Source organism: Otolemur garnettii, unplaced genomic scaffold (genome assembly GCF_000181295.1).
Source record: "Otolemur garnettii isolate 467f Iridium unplaced genomic scaffold, OtoGar3 scaffold00129, whole genome shotgun sequence".
In the NCBI taxonomy this organism is placed as follows: domain Eukaryota; kingdom Metazoa; phylum Chordata; class Mammalia; order Primates; family Galagidae; genus Otolemur; species Otolemur garnettii.
Genome location: NW_003852524.1, coordinates 208,568 through 223,432, shown reverse-complemented (window position 1 = coordinate 223,432; position 14,865 = coordinate 208,568). Strand labels below are relative to the sequence as shown.

Below are 14,865 nucleotides of genomic sequence, written 5' to 3'. Positions count from 1 at the left end.
GCCACCTTAGGTGTATGTGGCTGGCGCCTTAGCCACTTGAGCCACAGGTGCCGAGCCTGCTTTGTTTCTTTTTATAAAGAAAACACACAACTTTAACTCATCCTAAATCTTCCTGTGACACATTGCTCTAATGTATACAAATGTCTCAGGCACTAAAGCAGTGGTTCTCAACCTTCCTAATGCTGCAGCTCTGTAATACAGTTCCTGTGAGTCCTGACCCACAGGTTGACAACCACTGCACTGAAGGAAAGTTTCCTCCTTGTTTAAATGATTAATCAAAGTACCCTAAATATACAGACTTGCTTTTACCTTGACAGACATGTTTCATTTAAGGATAAAATATGCTTGAAAAGGGATTCATTCTCGGTGACATATTCTCAGTTCGGAAAAGTTAAAAGATAGGGTGGTAGGAAACATGACAAATTTACTTAATTAAATAATTTTGCCTTTATGCAGACTCCAACCACTACTGTTGAAGAACCCACTACTTTTAAAAGATTCCTGTAAAGAGCAGGCCCGCTGGCTCACACCAATAATCCTAGCATACGGGAGGCCGAGGCAAGTGGATTGCCTGAGCTAATAGGTTCAAGATCAGTCTGAGCCATAGCGAGACCTCGTCTCTAAAAATAGCCGGGTGTTACGGCAACCACCTGTAGTCCTAGCTACTCAGGAAGCTGAGGCAAGAGAATCACTTGAGCCCAAGAGTTTGAGGTTGCTGTGAGCTATGATGCTAAGGGCACTCTACCCAGAGTGACAGAGTAAGACTGCCCCTCCCCCCCTCTGCAAAAAAAGAAAGAGTCCTGTATAAAATGAAGCAAAAATAGGAAACACTTAACAGAGAAGTAACATGACGTTTTACATAAAGATAGGGGTTGTAGATTCAATTCCAGGTTCCATCACTTACTGTTTGTGTGTCGTTGGGCAAGTATTTAATCACTGTTCTTTACATCATCTATAAAAATGGGGTATTACTTCAAACAGTTGTTGTGAAGATTAAATGAGTTAATATATTTTAAATGCTTAGAATGCTCCCTGACATATATTACATGCTAAGTGTTACCTATTATCACTAAATTATAAAGACATGTTTTTGTGTATATTTAATTTAAAAAACAATTACTCAGCCATTCTTAGCACCTATCCCTAGAAAGTCATTGGTCATAAAAAAAAAAGAATTCTCCACCTCTCTAAACTTCAATTCCCTTATTTATAAAAGGTGAGATATGGTATGACCATTCTACATGATGAACAGGTGAGATAACAAAAATTAAAAGATTTGCAAACTGTAAACGGCTACCTGAAAATAACAACAATGGCTCTTTTGTCTCAGCCACTGACATACCACCCAGACTGAGGAAGACCTGGAAGCTTCGGGGCCATCGTCACAGCCCTGTCGGGAAGCCCCAGAACCACTCAGGAAGCTGGGGTAACGCTAGTGGCATGCATCACCACAGGATCAACTTCAACAAATGTCACCCAGGTTACTTTAGGGAAGTTGGCATGAGGCATCACCACTTAAGGAGGAACTATCAACTTTGATAAATTGTGGACACTGGCCAGTGGACAGACATGGGTAAATGCCACCCAAAATAGGGCTGGACCTGCTCCCATCACTGGTGTAGGACAATCAGGCTGCTACAAAGTTCTGGGGAAGAGAACACTCTCAAAGCAAATGGTTACTGTGAAGGCCAAATACTTTAGCAGAAGAGCTAAAGAGAAGATAAAGGATGTTGGAGGGCTTGTGTCCTGGTGGCTTGAAGCCACATGGATGAGAGGTTCATTAAATGTTTTTTCCTTGTAAAAAAAGAAAGAAAGAAAGAAAGAAAAGAAAAGAAAGGAATAACGATGTTATCAACTATCTACAACCTGGGGGAAAAAAATCTAAAAACCACAATAATTTCTGACATGTAACTCAGAAGCTTAAAAAGATTAAAAAGAAAGCAGGCTGGGTACCCATAGCTCAGTGGTCAGGGCACCGGCCACATGCTTCAGGGCTGGTAGGTTCAAACTCGGCCCTGGCCTACTAAACAAACAAAAACAAATAGCCAGGACTTGTAGCAGGTGCCTATAGTAGTCCCAGCTACTAGGGAGGCTGAAGCAAGAGAATCGCTTGAGCCCAAGAGATGGAGGGTACAATGAGCCATGACGCCACAGAACTCACTCTACTGAGGGTAACAAAGTTAGATTCTGTCTCAATTAAAAAAAAAAAAAGGGCAAAACAGAACAATACTGCTTTAACAGAACTCTTCCAGTACCATTCTAATCCACATTATGTGAACAAAATTTCACATCAATCATATGTATGCAAATGAAAAATAGAAACGAAATTGATACAAACCCACATTCTAATAATGAATCATATGCAAAGCTATGGTGAGGAGGAGAAAAAACCATTTGTTTCAATAAAAGACATATTTCCCGTAAAAATATACTTCCCGGGGCTGGGCACAATGGCTTACGCCTGTAATCCTAGCACACTAGGAGGCCAAGGCAAGTGGACTGCCTAAGCTCACAAGTTCAAGACTAGCTTGAGCCAGAGCGAGATCACATCTCTAAAAATAGCCAGGTGTTGTGGTGGACACTTGTAGTCTCAGCTACTTGGGAGGCTGAGACAAGAAAATCGCTTAAGCAGAAGAGTTTGAGGTTGCTGTGAGCTGTGACACCATAGCATTCTACCAAGGGTAACAAAATGAGACACTGTCTTAAAAAAAAAAAAAAAAACCATACTTCCAGTATATATAATCCCAAAATTCACAATGTTTACACTGGATTGATCAACTTTACATTAACAATAAAAATTATAAAGGTAGCTTAGTCCAAAGGAAAAAAAATGGTCAACATTTATAGACTTATGGTCATAAAAAAGAAAACACATCTTGGCTCGGCACACATAGTTCAGTGGTTAGGGTGCTGGCCACACACATCAGGGCTGCCGGGTTTGAACTCAGCCCAGGCCTACTAAACAGCAATGACAACTACAACAAAAGAATAGTCAGGGCTCAGTGCCAGTAGTCCAGTGGTTACAGCACTGGCCGCATACACAGAAGCTAGTGGATTCAAACACAGATGGAGCCTGCTAAACAACAAGGACAACTGCAACAAAAAATAGCTGGGTATAGTGGTGGGTGCCTGAAGTCGCAGCTACTTGGGAGGCTGAGGCAACAGAATCCCTTAAGCCCAAGAGTTTGAGGTTGCTGTGAGCTGTGACACCATGGCACTCTATCAAGGGCGAGACAGTAAGAATCTCTCAATAAATAAATAAATAAATAAATAAAAACACATCTTAAGACTTCAATATTCTTGCGTCAGAAAAACACAGAAGGATGAAAGAGTTTCTAGCTTAAGAATACACATTATATTATGTGTATATTATGTGTATTATAATGTGTAATCTTAAGCTAGAAACTCCTCCGGGGAGGAGTTATGACTTCAAAAGGAAAAATGAAACAAATAGTAAAGAAGGGTTCATTTGGGTATTTTGTAAAAAGATGATGGTAGATATTATTTTAGGAAATATATTTAAAAAAATAAGTAACATCTTTGTTTTAAAAGTCATCATATGCAAGTATATTACAAATTATATAACTATATTTAAATTTTTGATAAAAAATTTTTAGATATAACTATAACTATTTAAATTTTTGATAAAAAATTTTTAGATATAAGCCAGATCCAGAGTCCCGCACCTATAATTCTAGCGCTCTGAGAGGTAAAGGCAGGTGGAATGGTTGAGCTCAGGAGTTCAAGACCAGCCTGAACAAGAGCAAGATCCCATCTCTACTAAAAACAGAAAAACTAGCCGGGCATTACAACTGGCACCTTAGCCCCCAGTTACTCAGGAGACTCAGGCAGGAGGATTGCTTGAGTCCAAGAGATTGAGGTTACTGTGAGCTATAATCCCAGGTGACAGAGTGAGATGCTTTCAAAAAAACATTAGATGTCAATTTATAAAAGGTCCAAAGATTTTTGGAGGATACTCAAAAAATTTGAAGTCTCGCCTCTAAAAACGAGTAAAAAAAAAGGCTTAGTTAGGAGAGCAACTAAGTAAAAGTGTCTTTGCAGCTGGAAAGAAAAAAGGCTCATGTCTTTTAAGTATTAATAGTTTAGTAGTCATATTAGGTCCACAGTATACTATGCATAGTTCACAGTAGAACTCCAAGAGACTTTAATCATGAAAACTAAGAGGCACTAAGAGACTAGTCTCCTACTTTAAAAAAGAACAACAAAAACTACAAATGTCTCCAGTGTTATCTTTTTTGTTACTTAAGCAAGAAGTTTATCTTTGGTAAATCAAGAGTTTCCCAATAATCAACAACAAGGAAAAAAATAAGCTTTGTTTTAAGAAAGAAGATAAGGCACAGAGATCCAAGTTACAAATCCTTTGCTCTATTACTGATTGTAACTTGTAGTCTCAGGTAAGTTACTTAACCTCTAAAATCTCAGGGTCAAGGCATAATGTCTATGTCATAGGATTAATACAGAGACTTACAAGATAATAAACATAAAATAACTGGTACATTGTATGTGTTTAATAAATGGCAGTATCTTCTCTTTCAAATCGGTATTTAAAAAGAAGAAACAAGATCTTTTAGCAGGAAAATGTTTTAAAAATAATATAGTAAGATTGCAGGATGGTATTTAAAGTATGATAGTCAAAAGAAAACACAGGGCGGCTGTGTTGATCTTGAACCCGGGAGTAGGGCGCTGGCCCCATATACCAAGACTGGTGGGTCCGAACCTGGCCCCAGCCAAACTGCAACAAAAAAATAGCCGGGTGTTCTGGTAGGTGCCTGTAGTCCCAGCTACTGGGGAGGCTGAGGCAAGAGAACTGCCTAAGCCCAAAAGCTGGGGATTGCTGTGAGCTATGACACCATGGCACTCTACCAAGGGCTAACAATAAGACTCTGTCTCTTAAAAAAAAGAAAAAGAAAATACAATAGGAAGACAAATATCGGCAAGTGCAACGTAAAAGGTCAATAAAAGCAAGATATTTAAGAACTGGGAGATAGGCTCAGCGCCTATGGCTCAAGTAGCTAAGGCGACGGCCACATACACCTAAGGTGGCGGGTTTGAATCCAGCCTGGGCTCGCCAAACAATGGCTGCACCCAAAAAATAGCTGGGCATTGTGGGGGGTGCCTGTGATCCCAGCTACCTGGGGGGGCGGAGGCAGCAGACTCACTTGAGCCCAGGAGTTGGAGATTGCTGTGAGCTGTGATGCCACAGCACTCTACCCAGGGGGACAGCTTGAGGCTCTGTCTCAAAAAAAAAAAAAAAGAAGAACTGGGAGATAGCCATAAATGTAGAAGACATAAAAAGATGCCATAGCTGGGAGCAGTGGTTAGAATCCTAGACTAGAATCTTAGACACGCCTAGAATCGTAGGACTTTGGGAGGCAGGGCAGGTGGACTGCCTGAGCTCACAAGTCCCAGACCAGCCTGAGAATCTCTTAAACCCAGGAGTTTGAGGTTGCTGTGAGCTATGATGCCACAGAACTCTACCAAGGGCTACAAAATGAGACTGTCTCAAAAAAAAAATAGGACACCATTAATTTATTTAGAGCTTTGACCTACCCTTAATTTTTTGCTATTTGTTGTAACCAAAACTTTCTGATGAGCCCTTCACTTTTAAGGCAAATGCTTGTAAGAACTAGATTCTATTCCCAATATACCAATTGGCTTGTTAGAAATCAATGAACACTCTTTGGTGCTACCATATATATTCCTATAAAACCAAGTAAGAAAATCTACATTGTATAATCCAACCAATTGATAAAAACGCCTCTGATGACCACATAAACACTTAACATACATAAGCAGTGGAGACTAGCCCAAGAATTTGTAATGTTTCTTTCCTTTTCTATATTTTAGAATGTAAGAAAGTAAATTCTTCATACCCCAAATTAGAAACTATCATACATAGTGTATGGTCTCTAAAATATTATAATGACTGCTATGGAAAGACAAATTATAGACTCCTAAAAACAGTTCAGTTCTGTCTGGTCAAATAAAAAATGCAGTACATATTAACCTAAAACATAAATACTCTGAAATTTTAGCCAGACAGAAAGTATGAAAATACCTCCAACTGAGAAGACAATGTAGAAAAAGAGTCAAAACAACACATTTTTACAGCCTGTCAATTACTTGACACAAAGAGAATATTTAACAAAAACATAAATTATAGAGTTGTCAATGATACAAGAGTATAGGTTACGATTCCATTTTACCTCTTCCATTCCTAAAATTGTGTCAATAAGTTTCTACTATCATAACGACAAGCACAGAAATCATTAAATAAGATGTATAGAGTCACTAAATAAGAAAATGGTTACTTTCTCTTAAAAGAAATTATAATAACTTTTTTTTTTTGAGACAGAGTCTTATTTTGTTGCCCTTGGTAGAGTACCACGACATCATAGCTCACAGCAACCTCAAACTTTTGGGCTCAAGTGATTCTCATACCTCAGCCTCCCAAGTAGCTGGGACTACAGGTGCCACAACACTTGGCTATTTTCAGGGATGGGGGTCTTGCTCTTGCTCAGGTTGATCTCGAACCCATGAGCTCAGGCAATCCATCTGCCTTGGCCTCCCAGAATGCTAGGATTACAGGCATGAGCCACCATGCCCAGTCAAAGAAATTAATTATAGTAACATTTTAAAATTAAGAAATGTCCCATGATAAAGGAATAGATTAGTAAACCATATACCTCAACACAATGGATTTTTTTTTTTTGAGACTATGTTGCCCTTGGTAGATTGCCATGGCATCACAGCTCACAGCAACCTCTAACTTTGGGGCTTAGGCGATTCTCGTGCCTCAGTCTCCCAAGTATCTGAGACTATAAATGCCTACCACAACGCCACGCTATTTTTTGAGATGGGGTCTTGCTCTAGTTCAGGCTGGTCTCAAACTCATGAGCTCAAGCAATCCACTCACTTCAGCCTCCCAAGTATTGGAACTATAGGCATGAGCCACTGTGACTGGCCTGCTTAGCTGGGACTACAGCAGCCAACAACACCACCGAGCTATTTTTTCTTTTTTTTGGTTGTTGTTTGGCAGGCCTGAACCCGCCAGGTCCAGTGTATGTGGCTAGTGCCCTAGCTGCTGAGCTATAGGTGCCAAGCCAACACAATGGACTATTAATCATGAAAATAGCTATAAGTACTTTAGCTGAAGAACTGTGAATAATTTGACAAATGTAAAAGCAAAATACAAAATGATACATAAACTATGATTGTTATATATAAAGCATATAATCAAACACTGGAAGTTAATACAAGGAAAAGAAAATAGTTGTGGACTGGGATTATAAATCACATTTTTCATATTTGCTACAGACTACAATTATACAGTCTGACTTTTAAAAATCAGCTATTTGAGTACACGTGTATGTATGAGTATAATATTGTTGAATATATGCGTGAATATTATTAAAAATAATAAATTTCTCAAATACCTTTCTGTTGTAATTGCTCTGATGGCTGTGCAACTGAGGCCACAGGCTCAACTGGACGATTTGCTGTGGGAGGCGTTCTCGCTGATGCTGATGAAGACACTGTGGGGCTGGACTTGGGAGGCAGAACATTTTGCATAACAGGACAGGGTAAAGAGCCTGCAACTAAACACAAGAAATTATTTCATCCACAGCAACAAACTTGAAGTATGTTATAACAAGCTAACAAAATAATTTAAAGTCTTTGTAGAAACTTCAATAGCTTCATGTTTATCTAGTATATCTAGAGAAGAATGTGGGCCAAAGAAATGATTTTCAAAAGAAATTGAAAAATTACTCATCAAATTCTTTAATAATTTTTTTTTTTGAGACAGAGTCTCACTTTGTTGCCCTCAGTAGAGTGCCATGGCATCTAAGTTCACAGCAACCTCAAACTCTTGGGCTTAAGCAATTCTCCTGCCTCACCCTCCCAAGTATCTGAGACTAAAGTGCCCACCACAATGCCAGGCTATTTTTTTGAGATGGGGTCTTGCTCTAGTTCAGGCTGGTCTCAAACTCGTGAGCTCAAGCAATTCACTCATTTCAGCCTCCTAAATATTGGAACTATAGGCATGAAAAACTGTGACTGGCCTGCTTTAATTTTTTTTTTTTTTTTTTTAGAGACAGAGTCTCTCAGTAGAGTGCCGTAGCATCACAGCTCACAGCAACCTCCAACTCCTGGGCTTAGGCGATTCTCTTGCCTCATCCTCTCAAGGAGCTGGGACTACAGGTGTCTGTCAAAACTCCCAGCTATTTTTTGTTGAACCCACCACCCTGGGTATATGGAGACAGTGCCCTACCCACTGAGCCACAAGTGCTGCCCCTGCTTTGATAATTTTTAACAGCAATTTTCCTAAAACATTCCCAAGCTTCCTTACCTTCTTAAACAAAATGAACTCAAATAGCTTTCCTTCATTAATAATCTCTATTAACATTAATTATTATACTCTGCAGTGGTGTCTCAAGAAAGATGAATGGAGGTTATTTGATCCTGTAAGAATGTGGTTGTTGAATTCCTTCTAGTAAATAGCTCAGATCTCATTCTGCCCTATAATCGTCATTTCTCATTTGCTCTTTTTAACCACATGCCTTATTTCACATGTAACTAAGAAATGGCCTGACCATACTACTAGGTTGGCCATTTGGAACAAAGTACAAGTGGGTAACATGATAGTTCAAATTATCAAACATCTCCTAGAGGGCAGAACTGTCCCTGGTTCAAAAATGCTGACCGCCTGGTTTTTCAACCAGGAGATAAATGAAAAATCTATGGCAAAAAGCTAGTGATGTGGGCAGCGCCTGTAGCTCAGTGGGTAGGGTGGCTAGCCACATATACTGGGTATGTGGGTGGGTGGATTCGAGCCTGGCCTCAGCCTGCTAAACAACAATGACAACTGCAGTAAAAAAATAGCTGGGCATTGTGGCAGGCACCTGTAGTCCCAGCTACTTGGGAGGCTGAGGCAAGAGAATCGCTTAACCCAAGAGTGTGAGATTGCTGTGAGCTATGACACTATGGTATTCTACCAAGGGCAATGTAGTAAGACTGTCTCAAAAACAAAAGAAAAAACAGCTAGCGATGAGCAGTGACAATATAATAAATAAGCATAAATACATATGTATTTGCATACACAAGAATTAGGACAATTAAGGTTGTGAACTCATCCTAGAAAAAGTGTTATATACCTCATTGTTGAATATCACTAAGGTCACCTTCAAGGTATTCCCCTTGGGAAGGTATGCAGTTACGTTAGCCTTCAAAGCAATTCTGGAACTCTTTTTCTAGAATGGCCATCAATATTCCCCATAGCACTTATTCCAGGATGAGTTTGCAAATTTAACTGTCATACCTCATACTGATGACAGTTCTCTGTTGGCCATTTCACAAAAAGAACTCTAAAATTGCTTTAAAGTGTGGACTAGGTGCTGAGGTGGGTGCATAGCTTTCCAAGAGGAGTTCTTCAAAAGTGATCATAGAGATATTTAGCAATAAGGGATATAGCATGTTTTCTAGGATTGAGTTTGTGAACTTAATTATCTGACCTTGCACATATATCTACACAATTGGGCCAAACAAATATGGTATATGATGACAGATAAAAATAGTGTGTATGTGACATAAGTACTTACAAGGAATGGGGAAAGGAGTAGAAGGTACTTCATCATTTTTAGGAGAAAGACAAACTATCATTGTGGAAAACTGAAAACACTGTCAAAACATTTTGAAGTTCCTTTCATCAAGAGGGAGTCTACTTACCACCCCTTGAATCATAGCTTATCTTGTAACTGGCTTTAATCGATAGAATGTGGCAGAAATAAAGGCATAAAGTCCTAAACCTCAAGTGTCAAGAAGCCCTGTAGTTTATGCCTTTCCACTCTTGAAATGCTGCAGAGACAATCGTGTAAGGAAGCTACCCTAGTCATGTGAGGAAACTCCTTGCTGCCCCAATAAAGAGCACACCACTGCTAGACATGTGAGTGAAGCCATCTAGAATCTGCTAGTCCAGTGCACTCTAATTAAATGAAATCATGTGAGTGAATCCAGAAAAAAACAGCAGACAAACTACCCAACCAACCCACAGAACCAAAACAAGTAATAAATCATTGTTGTTTTAAACCAGTGATAGATAACAGATATCATGAAAACTGCCAATATACTGGGCAGCGCCTATGGCTCAGTGGGTAAGGCGCCGGCCCCATATACCGAGGGTTGTAGGTTCAAATGCAGCCCCGGTCAAACTGTAACAAAAAAATAGCTGGGCATTATGGTGGGTGCCTGTAGTTCCAGCTACTCAGGATGCTGAGGCTGAGAATTGCCTAAGCCCAGGAGTTAGAGGTTGCCGTGAGCTGTGTGATGCCATGGCACTCTACTGAGGGCCATAAAGTGAGACTCTGTCTCTACCAAAAAAAAAAAAAAAAAAAAAGAAAAGAAAAGAAAAGAAAAAAGAAAACTGCCAATATAACAGAGTAACAAGAACAGTTAACACTATTTAAGTAAAAACTTAGAAATACATAATCACCAAAAATTAGGTATATATGATGCTGGTACTGTCAAGACAGCTGACTAAAGAAGAAGGATATGAATCCTCAGAAAGAAAAAAAGTTACAAGTAAATAATTGAAACTCTACTAAACCATAAAAGGGAGAGCGAAAGGGGGAAAGGAAGGAAGGGAGGGAGGGAGGGAGGAAGATATAACACCAAAAATTAGGTATATATGATGCTGGTACTGTCAACAAAGCTGACTAAAGAAGGGTATAAATTCTCAGAAAGAAAAAAGGTTAAAGTAAATAATTGTAACTTGACTGGACTATAAAAGGGAGAGAAGGAAGGAAGGAAGGTATGGGCATGTTTATCACAGCACGATTCCTAACAGCAAAGTCACAGAATCTAACAGTGCATTGATGGATGACTGGATAAAGAAAACATGTACACGTGTGTATATAACCGACACACACACACACACACACACACACACACACGGTGGACTACTACTCAGCCATAAAAAAGAATGAAATGCCTTTTGCAGCAACATGGATGGAACTGGAGACCATTACCTTAAATGAAATAACTCCAAAACACAAAGTTAAATACTGTACCTTCTCCCTTTTGAGAGCTAAACAGTATGTGCCCATGGATGTAGAGCAGAGTAACACACATTGAAGACTCAGAAGAGTGACAAGTTGCGAATGTGTAAGGGGTTGAGGCATGAAGAATGTAATAGGTACAATGTACATTACTTACTTAGGCAATGGATAAACTAAAAGCCTAGATTCACCACTATGCAGTACATCCATGTAACAGAACTGCACTTTACCCCCTAAATCTGTAACAGTCTTTAAAAAGAAAAGAGTAACTTATGTATGTATAATTACATGTATGTATTTATATACATATATACATGGATATATATTAAAGCACATTAAAAGAAATACCCATAAACTCAGAATCCAACTTTGAGACTACATTTCCTTACAGAAGATTTTCCCTTTCCCCCTTCTGAACTGTGTTTATTATTCTCAGGCTTGTTTTTATTTTTATGTATTTATTTATTTATTTTTGAGACAGAGCCTCAAGCTGTCCCCCTGGGTAGAGTGCCGTTGCACCACAGCTCACAGCAACCTCTAACTCCTGTGTTCAAGCGAGTCTCCTGCCTCAGCCTCCCAAGTAGCTGGGACCACAGGCGCCCGCCACAATACCTGGCTATTTTTTGGTTGCAGCCCTCATTGTTGTTTGGCAGGCTGGGCTGGATTTGAACCTGCCACCTTAGATGTATGTGGCTGGTGCCTTAGCCACTTAAGCCATAGGCGCCGAGCCTCGTGTTTGTTTTTAAACAGTTTATTATACATATAAGTATCCTCACACATTATTTTCATTTGTTTTTTAACCTTTATAACAGAATACTGCAGATATTCCATAATTTACTACATTAGATGTCTGAAATTCATTCATATTAATGAGCTCAGCTCTATTTTATTATTTTCAGAGGTGTTTAAAAGTCCACTGGAAAGATATAATTTATCTAGTTAATATAAATGGATTTTTAGGTTGTTTCCAACATTTTGCTTTCAAAAGAAGTGCACCTGTGAATACTTGTGAACATATTCCTGGTCCAAGTTTTCCTAGGCCACAGCTTGTCAATGAGTATACCACAGCTCAAACAGGAAGAGGTGTCCAGCAAGAGATATCAAATCCCTGAGCTCTCAGGGCAGCCTTGTGGGAAATGAGGTCTTTGGGCTAGAGAGCAAAGTTGTCTCTTTAACCTAGCACCCCAAACAATGGTTATCATTTGCCATAAGTGCCACATATCTAAAACAGGAAGTGGTATTCTCGGGCCTTTCTATTCAAGCTGTATTCTGAGGACTTGCCATACCTCAGATAGAAGATTGCAGAATCTCAGGTTAAGCTGTAATAGACCCAGTGAATCAGAACTCACATTTAACAAGAACCCAAGTAACTCATAGGTATACCACTTGAAGAGGGCTTCTCCAGAGTACACAGAAGACAGACAGCTGCATTCAGGTATTGTTAACTTCTGTTCTATTAATGTCAAATGTTCCTAAAATACTGAACCAGTATTCCCTCCTACCAACAGTGTCTTAAGAGTTTCTTGTTACAGCCCAGCACCTGTAGCACAGCAGCTGGGGCGCCAGCCACATACACCAGGGCTGGCAGGTTTGAACCCAGCCCGGGCTTGCCAAACAACAATGACAACTACAACCAAAAAATAGTCAGGCATTGTGGTGGGTGCCTGTAGTCCCAGCTACTTGGGAGACTGAGGCAAGAGAATAACTTAAGCCCAAGAGTTTGAAGTTGTTGTGAACTGTGATGCCACAGTACTCTACTGAGGGCAACATAGTGAGAATCTGTCTCAGAAAAAAAAATTTCCTGTTACTCCACATCCTTACCATTCCTTGCCATTGTCAGACTTTAAAATTTTACTAATTGGATTCTAGGTATAAGGATATATCCATTCTAGCTTTAATCTGCTTTTTGTTTAGTAACGAGGATGGATCTGTTTTTGTTTCATCTTCTGTGCAATACCTACAGTTCATGTATTTCTCTCTTGGTTGTTTGTTTTTCCTTATTAATCTGTATATGTTATTTGTGTATTCTGAGGAAATGCTATTTTTTTTCCCATCAGTTCACAGCTTAGCTTTTTGTTTTCTTAAAGTTGTCTTTCAATTAAGTTTTTAATTCAAAATTAGTCATGTTTATAATGCTTCTACTTTATGGTAGCATTATGTGCACTGTCCTTAAAAAAATCCTTCCCTGGGCAGTGCCTGTGGCTCAAAGGAGTAGGGCGCTGGCCCCATATGCCGGGGTGGTGGGTTCAAACCCAGCCCTGGCCAAAAAAGTGCAAAAAAAAAAAAAAATCTGTCGCTAGCTCGGTGCCTGTGGCTCAAATGGCTAAGGTGCCAGCCACATACACCTGAGCTGGCAGTTCGAAACCAGCCCAGGCCCGCCAAACAACGACGGCTACAACCAAAACATACCCAGGCGTTGTGGCAGGTGCCTTGTAGTCCCAGGTACTTGGGGAGCTTAGGCAGGAAAATCACTTTAGCCCAGGAGTTGGAGGTTGCTGTGAGCTGTGATGCCACAGACATTCTACCCAGGGCAACAGCTTGAGGCTCTATCTAAAAAAAAAAAAAAAAAAAAAAATCCTTCCGTACTCCAAGGCTCTAAAAATAGTCTCCTATATTTTCTCTGGAAAGTTTTAATAATGTTTTTTCCTTTTATGTTTAAATATTTACCTCACCTGCAATGTATTTTATACATAAGAATTCATCCTCCAAATTGCAACTAAAATATCACTTCCTCAGGGAAGACTTCCCTTAAGTTTCATGACTAACAGGCCAAATGCACCTGAAGTATGCTCTCTAAGTACCTTGTATCTTTGCTTCGTGATATATAAATAGAAATATAAATTTTACATTCATTTGTATTTATTTGGATAACGTTTGCTTTTCTAAGTGGACTGTAAATTTTATGAGGATAAGGATCAAATGTTTTTACTCACTATTTATAAATACTAAAACAACCCCTGGCAGATAGATGGCTTTCCAATATTTGTTGAACAAATGGAACAAGGTCTACCAACACCAAAGACCAGAGAAACATGTCAACCAAGAGGCAACTGCCTTTTTACAACGGGAATTTAACCAACAGAACAACCTATAAAACTGGCACTGTGCAAAATGAAATGCTGTACTACTGTTTGATTTATGGGATGTTTAGAGACAGGAAACATGATTCAACAATACATCTTTTGGGCTTGGTGGGTATAGCACAGTGGTTACGGTGTCAGCCAAATACACTGAGCCTGGTGGGTTTGAACCCAGCCAAGGCCAGCTAAACAACAATAACAACTGCAACAGAAAACAGCCGGGTGTTGTGGACCCCTGTAGTCCCAGCTACTTGGGAGGCTGAGGCAAGAGAATCATTTAAGCCCAAGAGTTGCAGGTTGCTATGAGCTGTGACGACATGGCACTTTACCCAGGGTGTACCCAGGGCGACATAGAGAGACTCTGTCTCAAAAAAAAATCTTTTGTATTTTTTTGATAATTAAGGTAGTTCCTTAGTTCTCAGTAGATTCTTAGTAGGCTGTTAGTTAGAACACAATTTGTCATAGGCAACATATATGAAGATTAGGTATTTAGACAGCCTCTCACAAGAATACTACTTTATGAATCTAGTACTATAAAGTGAACCCTATTTTATGTAATTGTTCCTAAAAATTTCTTAGGAACAAGGAGAAATTAAATTCTTAACTAACAGTACTACCACCCATTCAAGTTATTCAAGCTAGAAAATTTGAAGTCATCTTTTATTCTTCCTTTTCCTTCATAAATTATACCAACAAAAATCTGTGAAGTC

The 14,865-nt window shown here is 39.4% G+C and overlaps 1 protein-coding gene across 3 annotated transcripts in view; it reads right to left on the bottom strand.

Moving 5' to 3' along the window:
* SEC24B (SEC24 homolog B, COPII coat complex component) overlaps positions 1–14,865 on the bottom strand; it is an 80,521-nt gene that overhangs the window by 58,056 nt on the left and 7,600 nt on the right. For 2 of the 3 annotated variants that reach the window (XM_023518189.1, XM_023518190.1), the window contains exon 2: positions 7,458–7,619. In XM_023518189.1, coding sequence (XP_023373957.1) covers positions 7,458–7,619 — 162 coding nt within the window. Of the gene's footprint in view, positions 1–7,457; positions 7,633–14,865 lie in introns of those variants that run through there. The other variant, XM_023518191.1, reaches the window with a different exon arrangement.